This window comes from Chlorocebus sabaeus, chromosome 20, assembly GCF_047675955.1.
Source record: "Chlorocebus sabaeus isolate Y175 chromosome 20, mChlSab1.0.hap1, whole genome shotgun sequence".
NCBI lineage: Eukaryota > Metazoa > Chordata > Mammalia > Primates > Cercopithecidae > Chlorocebus > Chlorocebus sabaeus.
The window spans coordinates 77199696-77222259 of NC_132923.1; the positions used below are offsets into that span (position 1 = coordinate 77199696).

At 42.3% G+C, this 22564-nt stretch overlaps 1 protein-coding gene across 12 annotated transcripts in view; it reads right to left on the reverse strand.

The window, feature by feature from the left end:
* FGGY (FGGY carbohydrate kinase domain containing) overlaps positions 1-22564 on the reverse strand; it is a 445568-nt gene that overhangs the window by 147308 nt on the left and 275696 nt on the right. For all 12 annotated transcript variants that reach the window (XM_007978542.3, XM_073007252.1, XM_038000610.2 and 9 more), the window contains one exon: positions 6676-6783. In XM_007978542.3, the coding sequence (XP_007976733.1) occupies positions 6676-6783 (108 nt within the window). The remainder of the gene's footprint in view (positions 1-6675; positions 6784-22564) is intronic.

The window sequence follows — 22564 nt, forward strand, 5'->3', positions numbered from 1 at the left end:
TTTTCCTAATTGAATACCCTTTATTTCTTTCTCCTGCCTGATTGCCCTGGCCAGAACTTCCAATACTATGTTGAATAGGAGTGGTGAGAGAGGGCATCCCTGTCTTGTGCCAGTTTTCAAAGGGAATGCTTTTAGTTTTTGCCCATTCAGTATGATATTGGTGTGAGTTTGTCATAAATAGCTCTTATTATTTTGAGATACATCCCATCGATACCTAGTTTATTGAGAGTTTTTAGCATGAAGAGCTGTTGAATTTTGTCGAAGGCCTTTTCTGCATCTATTGAGGTAATCATGTGGTTTTTGTCTTTGGTTCTTTTTATATGCTGGATTATGTTTATTGATTTGCATATGTTGAACCAGCCTTGCATCCCAGGGATGAAGCTGACTTGATCGTGGTGGATAAGCTTTTTGATGTGCTGCTGGATTCTGTTTGCCAGTATTTTACTGAGGAGTTTTGCATCGATGTTCATCAGGGATATTGGTCTAAATTCTCTTTTTCTGTTGTGTGTCTGCCAGACTTTGGTATCAGGATGATGTTGGCCTCATAAAATGAGTTAGGGAGGATTCCCTCTTTTTCCATTGATTGAAATAGTTTCAGAAGGAATGGTACCAGCTCCTCTTTGTACCTCTGGTAGAATTCAGCTGTGAATCCGTCTGGTCCTGGACTTTTTTTGGTTGGTAGGCTATTAATTATTGCCTCAATTTCAGAGCCTGTTCTTGATCTATTCAGGGATTCAACTTCTTCCTGGTTTAGTCTTAGGAGGGTGTATGTGTCCAGGAATTTATCTATTTCTTCTAGATTTTCTAATTTATTTGCGTAGAGGTGTTTATAGTATTCTCTGATGGTAGTTTGTATTTCTGTGGGATCGGTGGTGATATCCCCTTTATCATTTTAATTGCATCTCTTTGATTCTTCTCTCTTTTCTTCTTTATTAGTCCTGCTAGTGGTCTACCAATTTTGTTGATCTTTTCAAAAAACCAGCTCCTGGATACATTGATTTGTTGTATCTCTATCTCCTTCAGTTCTGCTCTGATGTTAGTTGTTTCTTGCCTTCTGCTAGCTTTTGAATGTGTTTGCTTTTGCTTCTCTAGTTCTTTAAAAGGTGATGCTAGGGTGTCAATTTTAGATCTTTCCTGCTTTCTCTTGTGGGCATTTAGTGTGTTACATTTCCCTCTACATGCTGCTTTAAATGTGTCCCAGAGATTCTTTGTTGTGTTGTGTCTTTGTTCTCACTAGTTCAAAGAACATCTTTATTTCTGCCTTCATTTCATTATGTACCCAGTAGTCATTCAGGAGCAGGTTGTTCAGTTTCCACGTAGTTGAGTGGTTTTGAGTGAGTTTCTTAATCCTGAGTTCTAGTTTCATTGTACTGTGGTCTGAGAGACAGTTTGTTATAATTTCTGTTCTTTTATATTTGCTGAGGAGTGCTTTACTTCCAACTATGTGGTCAACTTTGGAATAAGTGCAATGTGGTGTTGAGAAGAATGTATATTTGTTTATTTGGGGTGGAGAGTTCTGTAGATGTCTATTAGGTCCACTTGGTGCAGAGCTGTATTCAATTCCTGGATATCCTTGTTAACTTTCTGTCTCATTGATCTGTCTAATGCGGACAGTGGGGAGTTAAAGTCTCCTATTATTATTGTGTGGGAGTCTAAGTCTCTTTGTAGGTCTCTAAGGACTTGCTTTATGAAACTGAGTGCTCCTGTATTGGGTGCAGTATATTTAGGAGAGTTAGCTCTTCTTGTTGAATTGATCCCTTCACCATTATGTAACGACCTTCTTTGTCTCGTTTGATTTTTGTTGGTTTAAAGTCTGTTTTATCAGAGACTAGGATGGCAACCCCTGCTTTTTTTTGTTTTCCATTTGCTTGGTAGATCTTCCTCTATCCCTTTTTTTTGAGCCTATGTGTGTCTCTGCATGTGAGATGGGTCTCTGGAATACAGCACACTGATGGGTCTTGACTCTTTATCCATTTTGCCAGTCTGTGTCTTTTAATTGGAGTATTTAGCCAATTTACATTTAATGTTAATATTGTTATGTGTGAATTTGATCCTGTCATTATGATGTTAGCTGGTTATTTTGCTCGTTAGTTGATGTAGTTTGTTTCTAGAATCGATTGTCTTTACAATTTGGCATGTTTTGGCAGTGGCTGGTACAGGTTGTTCCTTTCCACGTCTGGTGCTTCCTTCAGGAGCTCTTGTAAGGCAGGCCTGATGGTGACAAAATCTCTCAACATTTGCTTGTCTGTAAAGGACTTTATTTCTCCTTCATTTATGAAGCTTAGTTTGGCTGGATATGAAATTCTGGGTTGAAAAGTATTTTCTTTAAAAATGTTGAATATTGGTCCCTACTGTCTTCTGGCTGGTAGGGTTTCTGCCGAGAGATCCGCTGTTAGTCTGGTGGGCTTCCCTTTGTGGGTAATCCAACCTTTTTCTCTGGCTGCCCTTAATATTTTTTCCTTCATTTCAACTTTGGTGAATCTGACAATTATGTCTCTTGGGGTTGCTCTTCTCGAGGAGTATCTTTGTGCTGTTCTCTGTATTTCCTGAATTTGAATGTTGGCCTGCCTTGCTAGGTTGGGGAAGTTCTCCTGGATAATACCCTGAAGAGTGTTTTCCAAGTAGTTCCATTCTCCCTGTCACTTTCAGGTACACTAATCAGATGTAGATTTGGTCTTTTCAGATAGTCCCATATTTTTTGGAGGCTTTATTCGTTTCTTTTTACTCTTTTTTCTCTAAATTTCTCTTCTGGCTTCATTTCATTCATTTGATCTTCAATCACTGGTACCCTTTCTTCCACTTGATTGAATTGGCTACTGAAGCTTGCGCATGCGTCACATAGTTCTTGTGCCATCATTTTCAGCTCCATCAGGTCATTTAAAGTCTTCTCTGCACAGTGTATTCTAGTTATCCATTTGTCAAATCTTTTTTCAAAGTTTTAGCTTCTTTTCGATGGCTTTGAACATCCTCCTTTAGCTCGGAGAAGTCTTTTATTACTGATCGTCTGAAGCCTTCTTCTCTCAACTCATCAAAGTTATTCTCTGTCTGGCTTTGTTCTGTTGCTGGTGAGGAGCTGTGTTCCTTTGGAGGAGAAGAGGTGCTCTGATTTTTAGAATTTTCAGCTTTTCTGCTCTGGTTTCTCCCCATCTTTGTGGTTTTATCTACCTTTGGTCTTTGATGATGGTGATGTACAGATTGCATTTTGTTGTGGATGTTCTTTCTGCTGCTTAGTTTTCCTTCTAACAGTCAGGACCCTCAGCTGCAGGTCTGTTGGAGTTCGCTGGAGGTCCACTCCAGACCCTGAGTATCACCAGTGGAGGCTGCAGAACAGCAAGTATTGCAGAAATGTTGCTGCGAGATCCTTCCTCTGGAAGCTTCGTCTCAGAGGGGCACGTGGCTATATGAGGTGTCAGTTGGCCCCTACTGGGAGGTGTCTCCAAGTTAGGCTACTCAGGGGTCAGGGACCCACTTGAAGAGGCAGTCTGTCCGTTCTCAGATCTCAAACTCCATGCCGGGAGAACCACTACTCTCTTCAAAGCTGTCAGACAGGGATGTTTAAGTCTGCAGAAGTTTCTGCTGCCTTTTGTTCAGCTATGCCCTGCCCCCAGAGGTGGAGTTTACAGAGGTAGGCAGGCCTCCTTGAGCTGCGGTGGGCTCCACCAAGTTCGAGTTTCTCAGCTGTTTTGTTTACCTACTCAAGACTCAGCAATAATAGATGCCCCTCCCCCAGCCTCGCTGCCACCTTGCAGTTGGCTCTCAGACTGCTGTGCTAGCAGTGAGCCCACTCTGTGGGCGTGGAACCCTCCGAGCCAGGAGTGGGATATAATCTCCTGGTGTGCCGTATGCTAAGACGGCTGGAAAAGTGCAGTATTAGGGTGGCAGTGTCCCGATATTCCAGGTACTGTCTGTCATGGCTTTCCTTGGCTAGGACAGGGAAATCCCTTACCCCTTGTGCTTCCTGGGTGCACCCACTGTCCAACAAGCTCCAGTGAGATGAACCTGGTACCTCAGTTGGAAATGCAGAAATCACCCATCTTCTGTGTCACTCATGCTGGGAGCTATAGACTGAAGCTGTTCCCATTTGGCCATCTTGGAACTCTGTAGCACTATTTACAATAGCAAAGACATGGAACCAACCCAAATGCCCATCAGTGATAGACTAGATAAAGAAAATGCAGCACATACACACAATGGAATACTATGCAGGGACACGGATGAAGCAGGAAGCCAACATCCTCAGCAAACTAACACAGGAACAGAAAACAAAACACCGCATGTTCTCACTCACAAGTGGGAGTTGAACAATGGGAACACATGGACAGAGAGGGGGACAACACATACTGGGGTCAGTCAGGGGGTCAGGGGCAAGGGGAGGGAGAGCTTCAGGACACATAGCTAATGCACGGAGGGCTTAAAACATAGATGATGGGTTGACAGGTGCAGAAAACCACCATGGCACACATATTCCTAGGTAACAAACCTGCAGTTGTATCCTGGAACTTAAAGTAAAATAAAATGAATTGTCTAAGTACATCGCACAAGTTTAAATAGGAGAATATAAAGTGGTCTGCATTTCTACTGTACTATAGCCATAGATGATGCCTTCCTTCTCAACTTTTCTAGCATTGGTTACTGAGACCAATCAAACATGATTTATTTCATACTCAGGGATTCCCTATCCAAATATGAGCTCCTTAAAACCAGGGACTAATGAGGTCCAATTCATTTAATTCATTTCTGTAGGCTGGCACAACACTATCGCACAGAACATGCTCTTTGAATCCATCTACCCACCTATGCTTCCATTTACTTTGAAAGAGAATTTGAGGCAGTCATGTATAAAATAGCATTATACTAAGAAATGTAAACTAACAGTTATTTGCATGCACATCCAGCTTTGGATAAGATCATTTTTAATTGGCTGAACATTTAGAAGAGTTGGTAGGCAAATTAGATCATAACATAAGCAGATATTTTCAATTTAACAGTAAATGTGTGTGTAACTGAGCCTAGGTCTCACTTTCTCTGTATTCCACATTTGATCTCTCAGAAGTCTGCCAATCTCTTGACCTCAATTCCCAGTCATCATTATTACTGTCCTCATTCAAGTCCTTGTGGCTTTTTGTCTGTTGACTAATCTACTAAAACTAATCTCCCTGACTCTGGTTATATGTCCTCAGGCCTTTATCCTCATGGCTTCTAAGCAGAGATTTTTACGACTGAGGTATGAATATGTCCACATACTCTTCTAACCTTTCACTGGTTCCCCCTTGGTCTGCTAGACGAAGTTCAATTCCTTAGCATGTTTTACAGAGATGTGGTCTCTGCCCTGCTCTCTAACTTTTATTGTAAGCCATTCTTCTAAGAATAGTTTGTGCCACAGCTGAACTTCTGGACTATTTGCCATTACCCTCAAATTAGCCTTGTTATTTTTCACTTCCACGTCTTTCTTCCCATACAAGTTTCCTACCAATGTGACTATCTGTACCCTTCTTTGCCTGGTTTGTCCTTATTTATCTCTTACGGCTCAGCACAAATGCCTTCTCCCCTGTAAAGAGTTTCCTAAACTAGCTTTGTGCCAACTCTGTCCCATGTACTTCTGTTACAGCACTCATCTCACTTTTATGAATCTTATGTATCCCCTATTGGACAGCCTTAATAATTCAATAAGTTTGTATTAAGTACCTTCTATGAACCTGGCACTGAGCTGGATACAAAGAGAACTTGTCTTTATTTTGTGGAGTTTTTTTTTTTTTTTTGAGATAGAGTTTTGCTCTTGTCGCCCAGGCTGGAGTGCAGTGGTGCGATCTCAGCTCACTGTAACCTGTGCCTCCCAGATTCCAAGTGATTCTCCTGTCTTAGGAGAGTATCTGAATAGCTGAGATTACAGGCGCCCACCACCAAGCCTGGCTAATTTTTGTATTTTTAGTAGAGATGGGGTTTCAACATGTTGGCCAGGCTGGCCTTGAACTTCAGACCTCAGGTGATCTGCCCGCCCCAGCCTCCCAAAGTGCTGGGATTACAGGCATGAGCCACTGTGTCCCGCATGGCCCTTGTCTTTAAGGGGCTCAGAGTGTTCTAGAAAAGGGGATTAGTGACTAATAAGAATAACAGAGCGTGCTAAGAGCTGGAGTTGGATCTTAAAGGACAAGTAAAATTATTGAGATGGTAAAGAACTCCCCAAGCAGGGAAAGTAGCCTGTATAAAGGGACAGAGAAGTGCAATGACAGGAGGCATGGAGAAGCTGTGAGGAGGGCAATCTAGTGTAAATAACAGGCACATGTGTGGGACTGGAGGGGATAGACCATGAACTGTATAATGTAGCCAGAAAATTATCTGAGCCATGTCTCAAGCGGCTATGGGGAAAACTGAAGGATTTGGGCTGGGGAGTAACATGTCATTTTCATGGAGTAGAATACCACTCTCATCACTCTGAGAAAAACGGGTTGAAGTAAAGGAAGATCAGGTGAGATGAAGGGCTGGTCATCACTGCCTGCTGTAACACTTCTTCTTTGAGCTGCACGAGTACATGTTAAGCTGTGTGCTAAGAGAAAGTAAACCCCGATTCAGGGGTCTGCAAATCCTCCAGATACTGGGTATATGGGTCATGTGACAAAATGGACTAGTCAATGACATAAAAACATCCATGACCCTATTGAGAAAGTGTCAACTTACCAATTTTCCAGTAACACTCTGACCACCTTCATTCAGCCAGAACCCAGGTACCATGGCTGAGAAATACGGCCCCCAGACGCCTGGTACAAAAATCGGGTCTTCGCTGATCTGGAAAGAAAGATGGAAAATATGTGAACACACTCACCCTCAGGGGCAGAGGAAGGGTTCTCCTCCTAATATTTCTATGACCATGGAATTCAGCTTCTTACTGAATGCCTTTTATGGTGGGGAAGTCACTCTCTCCCAAGAAAGGCCATGACTCCTTTTTTTTTTAGAAACATTCCTGATAAACTCATTTAAATGTCAAGGTAATAAAAATGATCATTTTGGAAGGAAACTGATAAGGTGTTTCCCTGTTGGCTCCTTCATCATGGCAGAGATCGCAAAGGTGGTCCCCATTCTCCACCCTTCCTGTGTCAACACCCTTTGCAATGAGACTTTGCAGCTCCTCACACTGAGATGTGGGTCTATCTCCCTGCCCCTTCAATCTACACCAGTCTTGTGACTTGTTTTGCCAAGAGAATGAGGCAGATGTGAGACTGGGCCAGTTTTCCAAGCCTAGGTCTCAAAAGGGCTGTGTGCTTCTGTTCTGTCTTTCGCTCCTCAAACTTGGCCACAAGAACATGCCCTGACAAGGCTGCTGGGTGACAGAAGATGTGCAACAGAGCTGAGTCTATTCAGTTGTCTCAGGTGATTTCCCAGATATATGAAAGAACCCAGGCAACACCAGCAAATATTCCTAGGTAACCAGCATTGACCAGCCCAGATCATCAGACTCACCTAGTCAACCAACAAACTAGTGAGCAAAAATAAATGTCTACTGTTCTTTGTCACTAAGGTTTTGTATTTGTCTGTAACTTAGCATTTGGGGGACAATAATAACTGATATATTTCTTTCCTTTTACAAACATGTACTGCTACCTACTAGCAATCCCGTCCCCCTATTGGGTGCTGGGGAAACAGATGAATCAGAGTTCTTACTTTCAAGAAGCTCCCATCTAGTGGAGGAGCTATACAAATAAATAGACAAATAGAATATAGTGTGGTTCATGAGATGGTAAAGACAAAATGCAAAATATTGTGGATGGGCACAGGAGGTGAGGAATATGCTAAAGATTATACAAAGATAGAGGCCACCATTTAGATATATACCCCAAGTAGTAAAACTTAAGTCATTCTGATTTCCCTGAGTTGCTAGCTCTCATTATAAACAAAGCATAAAACATAAGCTTTATCCCCCTGTCAGCATGATTTGATGAAATTAAAACGTAAGCTTTAGGTCCTTGTCAGCATGATTTAGGAAAATTAAATCAATCAGCTATAGACAAATCAGTTTAAACAGTCCTGTTTGCCCTGAAAAAAAAAAAAAAATGTTAACACATAACAGCCAATGACTAAAAAGGTCAAAATACTTTCTCCTTAATGTTTCATAAACTGCACTGTAACTGCCATAAGGTGAGCTTCTTACCACTTGAAGTCTTGCTGATGGCAATCTGTACTTTTTGTAAGATAGTAAACTTTCAAATTTTCCCTAACTTGTTCTCATTTTATTTTTGACAAGTGGAATGGTACAGAGGTGGCTTCTTAAAAGAAAGGAACATAAGCTAAGTTTGAAAAGACTAGTAGGATTTTGCTAAAGTAAAACAGGCATTCCAGGTAGAGGGAAGAGCCTGAACAAAGTCATGTGGGTAAGAGAGGTGCTCTCAGGTGCTCTCAGTAATCAAGATAGTGCCCTTTTTTTTTTTTTTTTTTTTAGCAGACCATAGAGTCCCTTCAACTGTAAGGAAAGCATGTTAACAGATGAACTAGAACAGGTGGGGATAGACCATGTGTTCACTCATCTGCAGTGGTACATGCTTCTCATCTATTCAGCAGTAAGGAATGCTGAAGTCACATTTATGGTCACAGAAATATTTAGCTAGAGGGTAGGGAAGAAAAGGGAGTTAGGCATACAAGTTGTATTCCAGCAGGTCTTGAGGCTGGGCAGAGAATCTATTCATTTATATATTTCACAAATATTTACTCAGCCCTTACTATGTGCTTGGTAATGTGCTAGGCCCAGAGGATACAGACGTGATTACCAGCATTGTAGCATGGGGACAGACCTTATTTAATTGTCTTGACCTCAGCTACCCTGGTTATCTCTTTACTAAACCAGAGATTCCTCGAATCAGTAGGATTTCCAACCCCAGAATGGGAAGGGGGTGAAGGAAGGCAAAAAACAAAAACAGCATAACATTTTCAACTTTAAATTTTGTCAAATAAGGACAATTTTTCAAAAGGAACATTTTAACATCAAAATAGAAAGAATAACCTCAGGGAGAAAAAAAGATAGGCTTTCATAAGAAAAGTAAGGTCAGCTTACATTAACATAAACATTCATTTCTTTACTGGTTCAACAGACGTTTCCTGAGTTCCTAGTCCAGGTCTGTGCCAGGCACAGAGATAAACGGTGAACAAGAGCATAGTCCCTGTCCTCATAGAGCATCTGATCTTGAGAGGGAAGCAGACCAGAGTGACCAATTACGCAGGTTTGGCCAGGACTTTCCCAGTTTCAGCACTGAAAGTCTTGCCTTCTGGAAAATTCAGCCTCAGCCAAACTGGGAAAACTGGCTATCTTAAGACAAACATTAATCAGATCATTACACAAATATGTAATTACCAACTGAGAATCAATGAGGGAAAGCCAAAAGGTATTAAGAGAACACACAAGCGAGGTACCTAATTCAGTCTAGGTGACAGGGAATGCTTCTCTGAGGAAACTGTATATGAATTAAGATTTAAAACATGAATGGAAATTATTCAGGTGGGTGAGTTTGAGTGTGGTGTGTACGCGCGCGAGAGAAAGAATGCATGAGTGAGCTATGGCGAATGTTCCAGCCACAAGGAGCGCATACGAACTGGTACTTATTTTCACCACTCTGCCTTTATTTGCCTAGTGAAAATTTTATCAGGTGCCAATTCTAGAATTTTCTTTCCTAAGTCCCAGAGCTTCCTTGAGGTGAGTGAGGTAGTTCATATTCATTACCACTTAGGACCCAGGGTTTGTACAGGTAGAGCCAAAGCCAAATCATCTCATTTTGTGTCCTGCACCCCCCTGCTTCCAGAACTCCTGGCCCCATTTGAGAGATTAATCCCCGAGACGTTGTGTAAGTTGTCCATGGTTAGTACACGGACGACCACGATGGGATTTGAACTGAGGCAGATGTTGACCTCAAACTCTATGATAATGCTCTTTACTTGTATGCATATATTGCTTAGGAAGGATACACATCACTTCCCTTCTTCCCATCCCCTGCCCCACAATTTGGGGATGTTACTGCATCAGCTGCAGCAAGACTTCATTAGAAGATTGTGGCTTTGCTGCTCCGAAATGTCAGAGGATGATTTTGCATGGCTCTGTCCAGGGAGAAAGTTTTAAGTTGACCTCTGTTTGTGGCCACTCATCTGGAATAGCACATGCTTCTCCTCAGACATCCTGTGTAAAGCAAGGAAACAAAGAGTACTTCTAGTCACTTTCAAATCCTGTGTTCTTAGAAGAATCTAGGAATTCCTGGTTTGTTTTGGGAGAGAGAAAAAGAATGCACACTTGTGTATTTATGTGTCGTTTAATCTTTTGCCACAAACCTAAATATTTAAAAATGTTTTTGTGAAAGCTCCTTCCATGCTGATGGCTGTCTTGGCCTGGAGGCTGCTCCATGACCCTAAAGAAGGGGAGCTCACCATACCACATTGATGACAGGTGTCCATGCAGGACACTGACTTCCCAGTAATAACAGCACTGTTGGCAGAAACAACAATAGCTGAGACTTACTGTGTACTTAGTAAAGGCCTGATTCTAAGCATATTACAGGTATTAAATCACTTAATCTTCACAGTAATTCTAAGGGAAAATTCTGTTATTATTCCTATTGTACAGATATGTAAACTGAGGCAGAGAGTTAAATAATATGCCCAGTATTACAAAAACTGAAAGCAGTCAGGCATCAGGCTCTATATTTGTCTCTGCCAAATTATAGTCTTAATTTTAGGCTACCATTACTTCTTTGAGTCATCTGTTTTGAAGAGCAGAAAGCAAGGGCCATTAGAGCCAACGGAGACTTACTCAAAGTGAACATAACCTTCTGGCCTTGATGACAAGTGGGTTAGGGAATCTTCATTTCTAAAAAGTTTTCGTTAGGTGTTCCCTGATACACCAGTGAACAACAGAAGAGAAAGTATGGGTCAGGACAAAGGCCCATCGTGATTCTAGTCCTGACTCTGCCCAATTCTCAGCCAGGTGATATTGAGTAAGGTAGCCTTTCTGAGCCTCAGTTTCCTTACCTCCAAAATGGGAGGAATGCATGAATGCTGGAGGACTTTTGTAAAGATTAAGTAAGCTGTCACATATAAATGGTTTATTATATGTTAAACACCAAATAAATGTTAGCTCTCCTTGAAATGAGGCTTGTATGATGGAATAGTCAGGTGACTGGCTGAACAGCCACAGGCAATAGTAATCACAACCGTGTAAGGGGGTCTCTAGATTTGTCCTTGGTCTTAGTTTAGTCAACATGCTTAATAATGGAGTAGAAGATGATATAGAAGAAAAGCTTATATTTTCAGATGCTAACACTTGGAAAAATAGCTTATTATAGGATGTGTTCAAATTAAGATTTGAAATTACCTCAAAGAGCTAGAACACTAGGTAAAATTAAGAAAACAGGTAACATTTATTTACGTATATAGTTAAAAACTTACACTTAAAAGGTATTGGTAGTATTCTCTTTCATAGGTTTGGTGGTGGGAATACTGGTGTTCATTCTGGTATTTTGTTTAAACTGTGCTTAGACATTTGGTGTACTCTTTGTGTCTAATACAAATATCATTATAAAAACTTCAAAAACAACAAATAAAAACATTTGGTTGCATACTGTATGTCATACACTGAGCTCAATAAGGCTATAAAAATAAGGCAAAATATTACTACTACTATTACTACTACTACTACTACTACTAATAAAGTGGCATGGTTCCTTTCCTCAAGGAGTTCCTAATCAGACAGGGCAGCGAGGTAGAAATAAAAAAATAACAACAAAACATGGCAAGTGCTATAAAAAGGTAAGAGAGGAGTGCAGTACGAGCCCAAAAGAAGGAATAACTCACTGCCTGGGAAAAGAGTGAGCATTTCACAGTGGTGGCCACCTTGAAGCAAGGCCTTGAACGAGGAGGACATACTTGCTTGGGCAGAGAGGAAGGGCCGCCCAGGCAGAAACAGCTATGTAGACAAGGCTCAGAGTCACGAAGCTGTGCACACATTTTGATTTCAAAGAGCTCCATATAAAGTTCTGCGTTTTACTTTAAATAAAAGATCACATGGTTTGAAGGATGGGTATAGTTTTGCATCAACAGATCCTACTGATTCTCAATAATCCAATTTTAAAACAATTATGGTTGGGAAAAAAACCATGGAAAAGAGCCTTTAAATCAGTTAATAATTATAATAATAAATCATATAGAAATGATAAAATAGTAATTGCTAAGAGTTATTTGCATTTATCATATGCTACAGACTCTTCCAGGCTCTTCACCTATATTATAACATTTAATACTCATGACAACCCAATGAGAGAGGTCCTATTATACTTACTTCACAGATGAGGAAATAGAAGCTGCAGGAGGTCAAATAGCTAGTAAATAGAAGAGGAAGGCTTTCAGGATTCAAATTACGAACCACCAACTTATTTCCCTCTCTATAATTAGCTTTCCTCAGCTATAAAATCAATTGATTGGACTAGAAATGTTTAATATCTCTTTCGTCTTTGAGGTTTTCTAAGATTTCATGAAGTTGAGTCATTGTAGCCCAGCTGGTCAATCAGAACTCTTTAGCTAGCTATTTCTACATAGACTCTGCCCTCACATGGCCTGGGCTTCATGGGATTGTCTTGGGCTAAATCCTGGGGCTTCTTGAAGTCCTCACTTTGTTCTATTGGTAGTACCCTTAGTACTTGCTGTGCTCCATAACCTGTGGCCAAGATTATTGTGGGTTTTTCTGTCAACTTCATGAGTTGTATTTAATGACTACTGTGTAAAACATCTTACATTAGCTGATTAAGTATTCAGTAAATATATTTATTGGATACACACTGAGTTCAAACTACTGTTTTAAACATGAAAAGATGTAGAAAGACAGACATCAGAGCCAGTAAGTAAGTGATGTAGTCTCTGTCCTCCTGAAGTGTACAATCTAGGGGGACTTGGAATTCAGTATGGGCTGGGGCATAACCCAGGTATCAAGTGACTTGTAGGTGTACATTTGCATTCAGACTTACAGTTACCCTGACAGTCTATAGAGTCAAACACAGTCAGTCCATATTATAGCTGGAGACACAGGGATGAAGAGGGTAAGCAAATCATAAACATCAGAAATGATGGAGCTGGGATTAGAAGCCTCTTTCCATGTGCTCCTGCCTCTCTTTATGTCGATGCCCAAGTTGGCTCAATGAGTGCATGCCACTGGCTTAGTTTCATCTAAGGCAATATGCCCGTCAGCCGAGTTTCCCTGTGGTGACAAAGCCCAGAAGCCTGCTCACACCTCTTCTGGGAGAGATGACTGGGCTCAGAGCGGGGAGCTGCTCCAGCTCCGTTTGCTCTGCCTGCCTGCAACGCCATCCCCCTGAGGCTGGCCTAAGCCTCTGGCAGGGGCAAGAGGCAGGCTCCAGGCGCCAGGCGTCCTGGGAGGGAACAGGAGGTTTTGTTTTGAGTGCCTCCGGCCAGGTTGGGAATTTTAGAGGGGAGCCACAGGCATGTGTGGGACCGGGTATTTCCGTGGTGGCTCATCTCTCCCTCCAAATGGACTGTGCTATCGTCTTACTAGAGAAAAACTATTTGTACACAATCCAGCCAACTCCTAGATCACCACACGGTACCAAAAGAAAAAAGAAAAGCATAGAGAATTTTGTTTATGAATGGGGGCTCTCAGCACTCACCTTTATTTCTGCATTTCTCAGACTGAATTGTAAATAGCTGTTAATGTCTGCCTCTCCCATGAAATAGTGAGGAGTCATATCTTATCTTAAAGGCAGACACATGATTTAGTAACATGAGCACAGACTTGGCAGTCAGACAAACTTGGGTAATTCTGGTTAGGTCATTTGCTGACCTGAGACTCAGTTTCCTTATCTGTTGATGGGGATCATCTCATTGACCACAGCGCTGTGTCTAAGTCCTAGATGGGGTAATGTACATAAAGATCCTTGACACAGTATGCTCTCAAGGCATGTTAAGCCACAGATGGCTAAATTCTACTCCTTTTTGGGACAGTGGAAAAGTCTGGCATCCAAAGTGCTGGGTGCAGGTCCAGCCTCTACTCATTTTTAGCTTCATCTCTTTGGTAGGCTCTTCTTTCTCTTCCCTCCGGGATTCTCCCTATGTTCATCTCACTCCCTACATCTCTTAGGGTCAGCTCATCCAGTCCTACTTGTGCAATGACAATTTTTACCCCACACTCAGGCCTTGCTCGTGAGCTCCACATGGGACCTTTGACCTGGATGGCTAATCCACATGCCTTGTTCTGGGATGAAGGATGGCACGTTATATTTTTGACACGTCAGATGTGTCTCTGTCTCAGGATACCATTCTTGACTTCCTGATCATTCATCGCTCTCATCTGCCCCACAATAGGTCACGGTGCTCTGTCAAATATTTTTCAAACACAAGTCTTCCTGTTTCCAACTATTGCTACCACGTTAGTCCAGCCCTTCATCATTTCTTGCTTGGGTTATTACGAGGGTGATGAAACTGGATTAAACTCGTTTCCCTGACTCAAATAGTGTCCTCCACCCTGTACTCTCTTAAGCCTCACTCAGAGAATCTTTCATACCTCCACCACAATGATCTTTCTAACACACAAATCTAATTCTATCATTTCCCTTACTAAAGTCCTTGAGCAGCTTGCCACGACATATGAGACCGTCTGATCTAGCTTTTACCTTTTTGTCTCATGAAATCCCTTATGTTATCATTTCCCAGTCTTCTGACCCCATCACTTTCACTGCACCAAGCCTGTCACAAGCTAGGCCCCAGACTAAGTTAACAACCTGAAATTCCCCATGTGTCATTTTCTTTCTCAACTCTTAGTGTTCATAAATTCTCCTCTTTCTGATTAGAGGGCACTCCCTCTCGCCTTCCCCCGGCTAATTTATACATATTCTTTTTATTTTTGTTATTTTTTATATATATATTGAGCCTTGCTCTATTCCCCAGCTGGAGTGAAGTGGCATGATCTCAGCTCACTGCAACCTCTGCCTCCTGGGTTCAAACGATTCTCCTGCCTCAGCCTCCCGAGTGGCTGGGATTACAGGTGCCTGCCACCACGCCCAGCTAATTTTTATATTTTTAGTAGAGATGGGGTTTCACCAGTGTTGGCCAGGGTGCTCTTGAACTCCTGATCTCAAGTGATCTGCCCGCCTCGGCCTCCCAAAGTGCTGGGATTATAGGCATGAGCCACTGCACCGGCCACTTATACATATTCTTTTAAGAACATGCATAACCCAGCACTTTGGGAGGCTGAGGCTGGCAGCTCACTGGAGGTCAGGAGTTTCGAGACCAGCCCAGCCAACATGATGAAACCCTGGCTCTACTAAAAACACAAAAATTAGCTGGGAGTGGTGGCACGTGCCTGTAACACCAACTACTTGGGAGGCTGAGGCAGGAGAATCACTTGAACCTAGGAGGCAAAAGTTGCAATAAGCCAAGATCGTGCCACTGCACTCTAGCCTGGGCGACAGGGTGAGACTCCCTGTCAAAAACAAACAAACAAACAAAAGAACATGTATAACACTGAACTCAATGTTATCTCCTCAGAAAAGCCTTCTATAAACCCTGACTTCTACCACAATGCTGAGTTAGGTACTCCCGCTGCATCTTCACTTAACTCTGTAATTCCTGTATTGTAGCTTGTTGTAACATGCTCTGCATGTGTTGTAAGTGTACATCTCTATAAATACATCTGTAATGTGTACTAACAGGTAATGTGTACTTGTTTGTAAATTATATCACTACACATATGCAGGACATGGCTACCATTATCATTAACAGGACAATGACACTAACATTAAGGGCAATAATAGGATATAAAACACATCTAATATTATCTGTAAGCAAGACATGATTAATAAAGATCGGGCTTACTAAATTGTCCTCTCCTCTATTTGGGGGTTTCAAAACGGTCAAGAGTCTTGGAGTTTGCCCTTCCTAGAAACCCAATCTCTTTATTTCAGTCTCAGCAAAACAAGATAAGCACAAAACCTATCCACAGATACCTCCTGAGGCTTAGCAGTTTGAGTGGGTGGGGAGGGCACTGAGCTGGTCTGTCACCCTACCAAACACTCCTCAAATTTGGATAGAGGGAGGCAGTCAAATGTTGCCTGCAATGTCCTGAATTACTTGCAAAGTATTTTGGACTCCTTAAATCCTGAATTCCTTATCCTTTATCATTCTTGAAACTCATATGTGATCACAGATAAAATTTAATCCATATGTTTCTCATTCATTTATAGTTAATGTACCCAGATTGCTTTGCAAGAGAGATAGAATAGCCAAAAAACTTGGAAGCCTTCCAAAAGTTCATCCACATTTTCTCTCTCCTGTAGACAAGAAGCCACACTTGGCCTTCTGTATACAAATGCCTAACTGGCTCCAGTGAGACCAGACTGGTTTTCAGCTTTGAAGGCTCTGAGAGCTGTGTGCCTTCAAATATATAAAATTATATCATGCATTTTTCACAGTCCAAACAATCTGTGGTGGGTAAACACATATTAGTGTATTCTATGGATCATGCAAGGGAGGAGGAACACGTGGGGCAGAGTGGGTGCAGGGGAGAGAGCTAACGAGGAGGTAGCGTGCTCCGTCTGCACAATACTCATCAACTGCAGTCTTAGCTCTGTCGCTCTGACATCACGTAGTGAGGTGGATCTTGAGTCAGAACCATATCTTCTATTTCTGTCAAATCCTCCAGGAGTGGGCATAGTACTAATTATGAATTAGTTCTTTAATACGGCAAAACCAATGCTCTTTGTTTGATTCTAAACTGGCTGGTAGGAAAAATAGCTCCCTCCTGCAGACTTCAGAGTTCTGTTAAAAGGATGCCTGAGGGCAGGCAGTCTCCAGCCGAGAGTCTCTGCTGTGTGACCTTGGTCTTTGGGGTGTTCATCTGAAAACTGGGACAAATAAGACCTCTCTTACAGATCCGTAAAGATTAAATGTGGCAGAGTCTATTACTGGCCTTGGTGCAGTGCCGGGTACATTCAGTGACCTAGAGAAATGTAGCCTGTGTTAATATCATCACCTCCATACAAGCCAGGGTGAGTTTCTTATTTATGGATTGGAGCTCATGTGGGGGTTTACTTTTTTTTTAAAGACTTGACACTATCTTCACTAGAATTCTGAAGCTGGGTACAGAGGTTATACTGGCTCTAGAGAAGAGGGAGAATCAACACAATCACTCAGATGGGTTAATTTCTACTTGTAAGATCTGTCGGTGGGCATAAGTAAAATTGAGGGTTTACCCTATTTACCGCATATTGTATAAAGGCAAGGACAGCCTTGCTTGATTTATATCCAAGCATCTTTTACTAAAAGTCAGAATTTCTGTGCATAAGCATCAATCGTTGCCTTTCGGAAGTATTCCCCAATAGAACCCACTCTTGCTTCTCAGGCTTAGCTCAGAGGAATTCAGGATACATCCACACCAGTCTAGACCTGAAGAATCCTGACCTTCAAAACACTTTCTCCATTTTTGGCGGGATAGAAGATGAGAAGACTAAACTGAATAGGCAAAAAGAATTCAAAAACTCTCCATAGACACCTGGGTAGCTCCGCTGCTTGATTGCAAAAGTATTATGAACTGAGAGGTGTTTATCAAATATCAGTGGAAGTGATGAGGGTGAAGGAATTTAACCCTTCCACCTTCTCTATAACAAAGGGGATTGATGAGAGGATTAAGAAAGTGTGATGGCTGGATGGGAGGAAGTCAGCAGAAGAGAACTGAAGAGAGAGGGTCTGAAAGCCTACATTCCCTAGCCACCTGACATGTTACCTGGGACAGCACATGGCGGCACATGCACCAGCACATCTGTGGCAGGCAGAACTGCTCACAGCCTCTTTCTTGCCAGGTCTGGACTAGGCCTGTGAATCCTTCCCAGGCCTGGGTGCCTGGGAGCCACTGCAATCAGCAGGGTGACCTATCTGTGAAAGATGGGCCACTTTCACACACATTCTTCCAGCTAAGATACTAGGCAAGTCTGAGTCACTCCCAGTTTTGATGGAAAAGGAAACTGAGCTTCAGAAAATCAACTCAAGTTCCTTCCTGGGCTTACACATAGGGCAGAACCAAGACTTAGACCCAAATCTGACTCACAAGTCCATATCCTTCCTAAGACACATTTTTTTTTTTTTTTTTTTTTTAAGAGGAAAAAAAAGATTGAAATAAGGAGAAGCAAGGAAATAGCAGGCAGATAGCACCTTCTTCCACATTAGGTCTGGAGGCAGCCCAGATCTTTCTGTGCCCTGAATGGAGTATGTCCCTTGGTAAATTCAAGAGAGGTAATGGGATTTTCCTATGTCAGGAAAAAAGAAAAAAAAAATCACACATTTCAGTGGTATCTTTTCCCTCTTCTCCATATTCAACATTCTCTAAAAATGTTAAGTGAGCCTCATGTTAAAGAAAAAAAGAAAACACTTAAAAACTGTTTTTCTATTTAAATGAATTTCTATAAAACAGAAATGGTTTGTAACACAGAGGCGAGGGACACTAAAGAAGAAAGAGCCCTCGGAGGGAAAGTGGATCCCGGAGGGCTTAACCTCTGCCTGTGCTCTATAAAAGATCACGCTAATATGTAAGGTATGTAAACACTGCAGAACAATCAGAAACAAATGAAATGATGGCTTCAGAGTAACAGTATTCAGCTGTGGGCAACAGCCAGGAGGCAGCTTTTGTTATGAACAGATCATAACAAAATGCCTCCGATATGAAGCAGGCCTGATTTTAACCCTTGGAATAGGCTATCTAGGGTATGAACATGTGTCTGGGGCCCATCTGGACTTCCTTAGAAGAAAAAAAGGAAGGAAAGCAACTGTCTGTGAAATATATGACATGATGTAGGGTAGAGTCAGTCCTGTGAGAGTGGCTCAAATAGAGATTGTGTATTTTTTTTGGAGACGGAGTCTCACTCTATCACCCAGGCTGGAGTGCAATGGCGCGATCTGGGCTCACTGAAACATTCGCCTTCTGGATTCAAAGGATTCTTCTGCCTCAGTCTCTCGAGTAGCTGCGACTACATGTGCTCACCACCAAGCCTGGCTAATTGTTTGTATTTTTAGTAGAGATGGGGGTTTCGCCATATTGGCCAGGCTAGTCTCGAACTCCTGACCTTGTGATTTGCCCACCTCAGCCTCCTAAAGTACTGGGATTACAGGCATGAGCCACCGCGTCCGGCCAGACATTATATATTATTGATCTGTAACATATTTAGCTCATAAAGCAACCTGTGCCAATTATAATTGCTCTTATTATCATTTTTTTAAAAAAAGGCATTACAAATGAATGCAGTGGGGGAAAAGGGAGGGAAGGCAACTAACATTTGCCAAGCAGCTACTACATGCTGTTTGTTTCATATTCTTATCTATAATCTTCATGATAATCTACCATTTCCTTTAGTTTACAAATAAACCGTGGCTCACAGAAGGTCAAAGCCTTGCTCATTGTCCTACAGGTACCAAGCAGCAAAATGGGGGTTTGATCTGGGTCTGACTCCAAAGCCCACTCCTTTTATACCCAGCTGCCTCTCAGCTACTTGGGAAACAGGAAAGTCAATGAATGTAGGGGCATCAGTGGAACCAGCCCTTCCCCTTTCCAGACATTTTAGCTTTTGTTGTGTGTTTCCAGAGAGGGGCCCAAGTGTCAGGATGCTGCCCATGGGTATTCTCAAGAGTGAACCCAAACCCCATTTCTGGAGATCTGTGCACTTTCCTTCTCTCTCCACTCATCCTGTGGCAATCAGAGGCAAGATAAAATGAAACTGGCTACCAGGGTCAGCCTGACTTCCAGGATGTGTGAATTCCGGCAGAACTCTCTGTGTGTTCATACCCTCTGTGCATGGTGTGGGCTTATTTGCCATTGGCCTGGCAATTTGAGAATTTGGCTCTCACCTGCAGGACAGATGTCAGACTCAGGAGTAAGAGCTATTTTTCAATTTCATTGGCTTGCTCTCGTACGGTGTGACTGAGCACTCAGCCTTGGTAGGAGGAAGCAGCTCTTCATGCCTAGTGCTGGTTGCTGAGGCGTGGGGGCTGGTGAAACTGATTCCTTGGGTGCCTGGTGCCAGGAAGAAGCAGGGTTGCGGCATACCCAGGTCAGGAATCAGAGATTCGTGCAGCAAGTTTGAGGCCCTCTTGAATCGTGGCTTCTTCCCGTGTAAAAGACAGACAAGGATATTCACCTTTCAGGACATTTGGGAAAATTAGAGGCAATGTTAGACAAACCCTACACACTGCTTTCACATAGTAAATAATCAACATGTGAGAGCTAATTATTTAACTTTCTGTACTCTATTTTTTTAAGCTAGGAAATGTTTAATCTACATGTTTCTGAGTTCAGAGTCCAGACTAGTATGGTTAATCCTGGTAAGATACAAACAACAAAGGTGCTGGTAGAGGGGAGGGGATGGCTACAAATGCAGTAGGTCGGGGTGGAAGAAATCCAGGTCTTTGTTTTCCATGCCAGACCATGAGGGTTGCTGGGTTCTTTATTTGTGTCCCTAGCGGGTTGATGGTAAAGAGACATCAGATGTTTACATTTGAGGGATTTGTGTTAATTGTTGTCAGGAGTTTACACAATACCTGCCCTCCAGGTTTGCAGAGCTATGAACTACAGCTTTTTGTGCAGAGCCCCTGGCTTAGTTTCTGACACAGAGTAGGTGCCTAATATGGGATAGGAGAGTAGAGGCCAGGAAGTATCTGGGGCTCTTGGGAATCAAGATTCTCCAGAACAGAGACAATTCACATGACCCTTCGGCAAACATTTAGCTGAGCACCTTCTATGGGTCAGATCCTATGAAAAAGAAAGATAAAAAGATACTGTCCTTGTCCTTGTTTTCCATGCAGTTGGGATGTCTGACAGTTGATGCAAGAATGGCAAGATATTCTGATAAGCATCTCAATAAAGGTATAAGTTCTTAGGATAACATCAGCTTGAAGAAGGCATGGTTTGGCTGGAAGGTAAACTATAGAGTAAGAATTTTTAAAACTTACAAATGTTGAATTGACATATGTGTGATCAAAAGACAGTGGTTTTATTTGCACTTTCTCATTTTATAATTATCACAAGCCTGTGAGATAGGTATCTTTATCCCCATTTTAAAGATGAGGCAACTGAGGATTGGCGGGGTTATGTAACTTGCCTAAAGACAGGCAGCCACAGAGCAGATGTGAAAATAAAATGCCAGACCTCTGAGTGGAAGGGCAGGTAGTTGTCAGATCCTGAAGAACCCTTCATGACATGCATAAATAGAATTCTGTTTTTCTTGAAGGCAATGGGAAGATGATTCCCATTTATATGTTGGTTGCCTTGTAACTAGATGTCCACAAACCCACTGTGGACCCTCTCAAGCATGCATTCAGGATAACCCAGCTGAACTTGCACAGTGGTTCATTTCTGTTTGTTTTGATTCACTCAGCAAATGCTCATCGTCTGTTCTGCTGCCGATGGTTCTTGTGGTTACAGGCCACATAAATGTCCCACACAGAGCTGGGCCTTCCCTAGCTCTCTGGAGCTACTGGGCTCCAGATCGGCTCCAGGGTGTGTCAGTATGTGTGTTTTCTTCTATTTTACCCAATCAGCAGTTCTACACAGAGGAAAAGAGGCTTTGCCTCAAATGCATTTCTCCAAGAAGTCCTTTACTGCCTCACCTCGTTCTGCCCATCTACTCTTCCCCAAATCCCCCTCTCTACCACCTTTTTTCCAGGCTTTGAATTGCCCAACCCTGCTCATTTCACCTGGTCTTTTAAACCACCTGAGCAGCCCAGGAACAAAAGCCAACACGTAAGTGGTGAGCCGTGGACACTTCCGAGTGGCAGGGGGCAGCTGTCAGCCACACCAGACCTGCTTCCGCCCCGCACCATCATCTCTCTCTCATTCATAACAGGTCTCATGTTGAGGGTCTGCATTTGAATTTGGGCCTTCCACTCCTTACTCTCTTTGACATCTTTGGCTTAGACGTGTTCCACTGGCTCTCCTGGCTCGGGGTATCTTGGTGAGGGTGACTGTCTGGAGGTGGACTCAGATCAGGGCACTAGCCTGGCACCAATATCCTGGAGGGGTGTGTGCATTTTGTGAAGGGCAAAGGTGCTCTGCCATTGAGGAAATGTCCCTCAAGTGGGCTCCCCATTAAGCTTCCTCCATGCCCAGTCCATTTCCTAAAATGTCTCCAAATAACGAAGGTTTTCTAGAGAGTTTCATGCTCACCAGTTCAACCAATCCTCAAGATACCTCCATAAAGTAGAAAAGATCCTCATGTTCTTAGATGAAGAAATGAAGCCTCAGACATATCAAATGAATTATTCAAGTTTACCTAGATTGAAAGGTCAATGTCAAAAATAAGACCTGTATTTTTATTTCTAAGGCTAGCAAGTTTTCTGATGACATAATATTGACAAGGAATGTACATCATTTCAGAGAAGTCAGAATCACCCTGATAGTTCCCCAATGCCATCATCCTACCAGTTTCTTGTAGGATGATGTGCCAAAGAGAACTTCATTCACTGAAGCTTTGATTCAGGTAAGAAGAAAGATGTTGCATAGGGCTACTTCCTGTAGTTAGTTACATCATAGTATAAAAGGACCTGCAGGCAT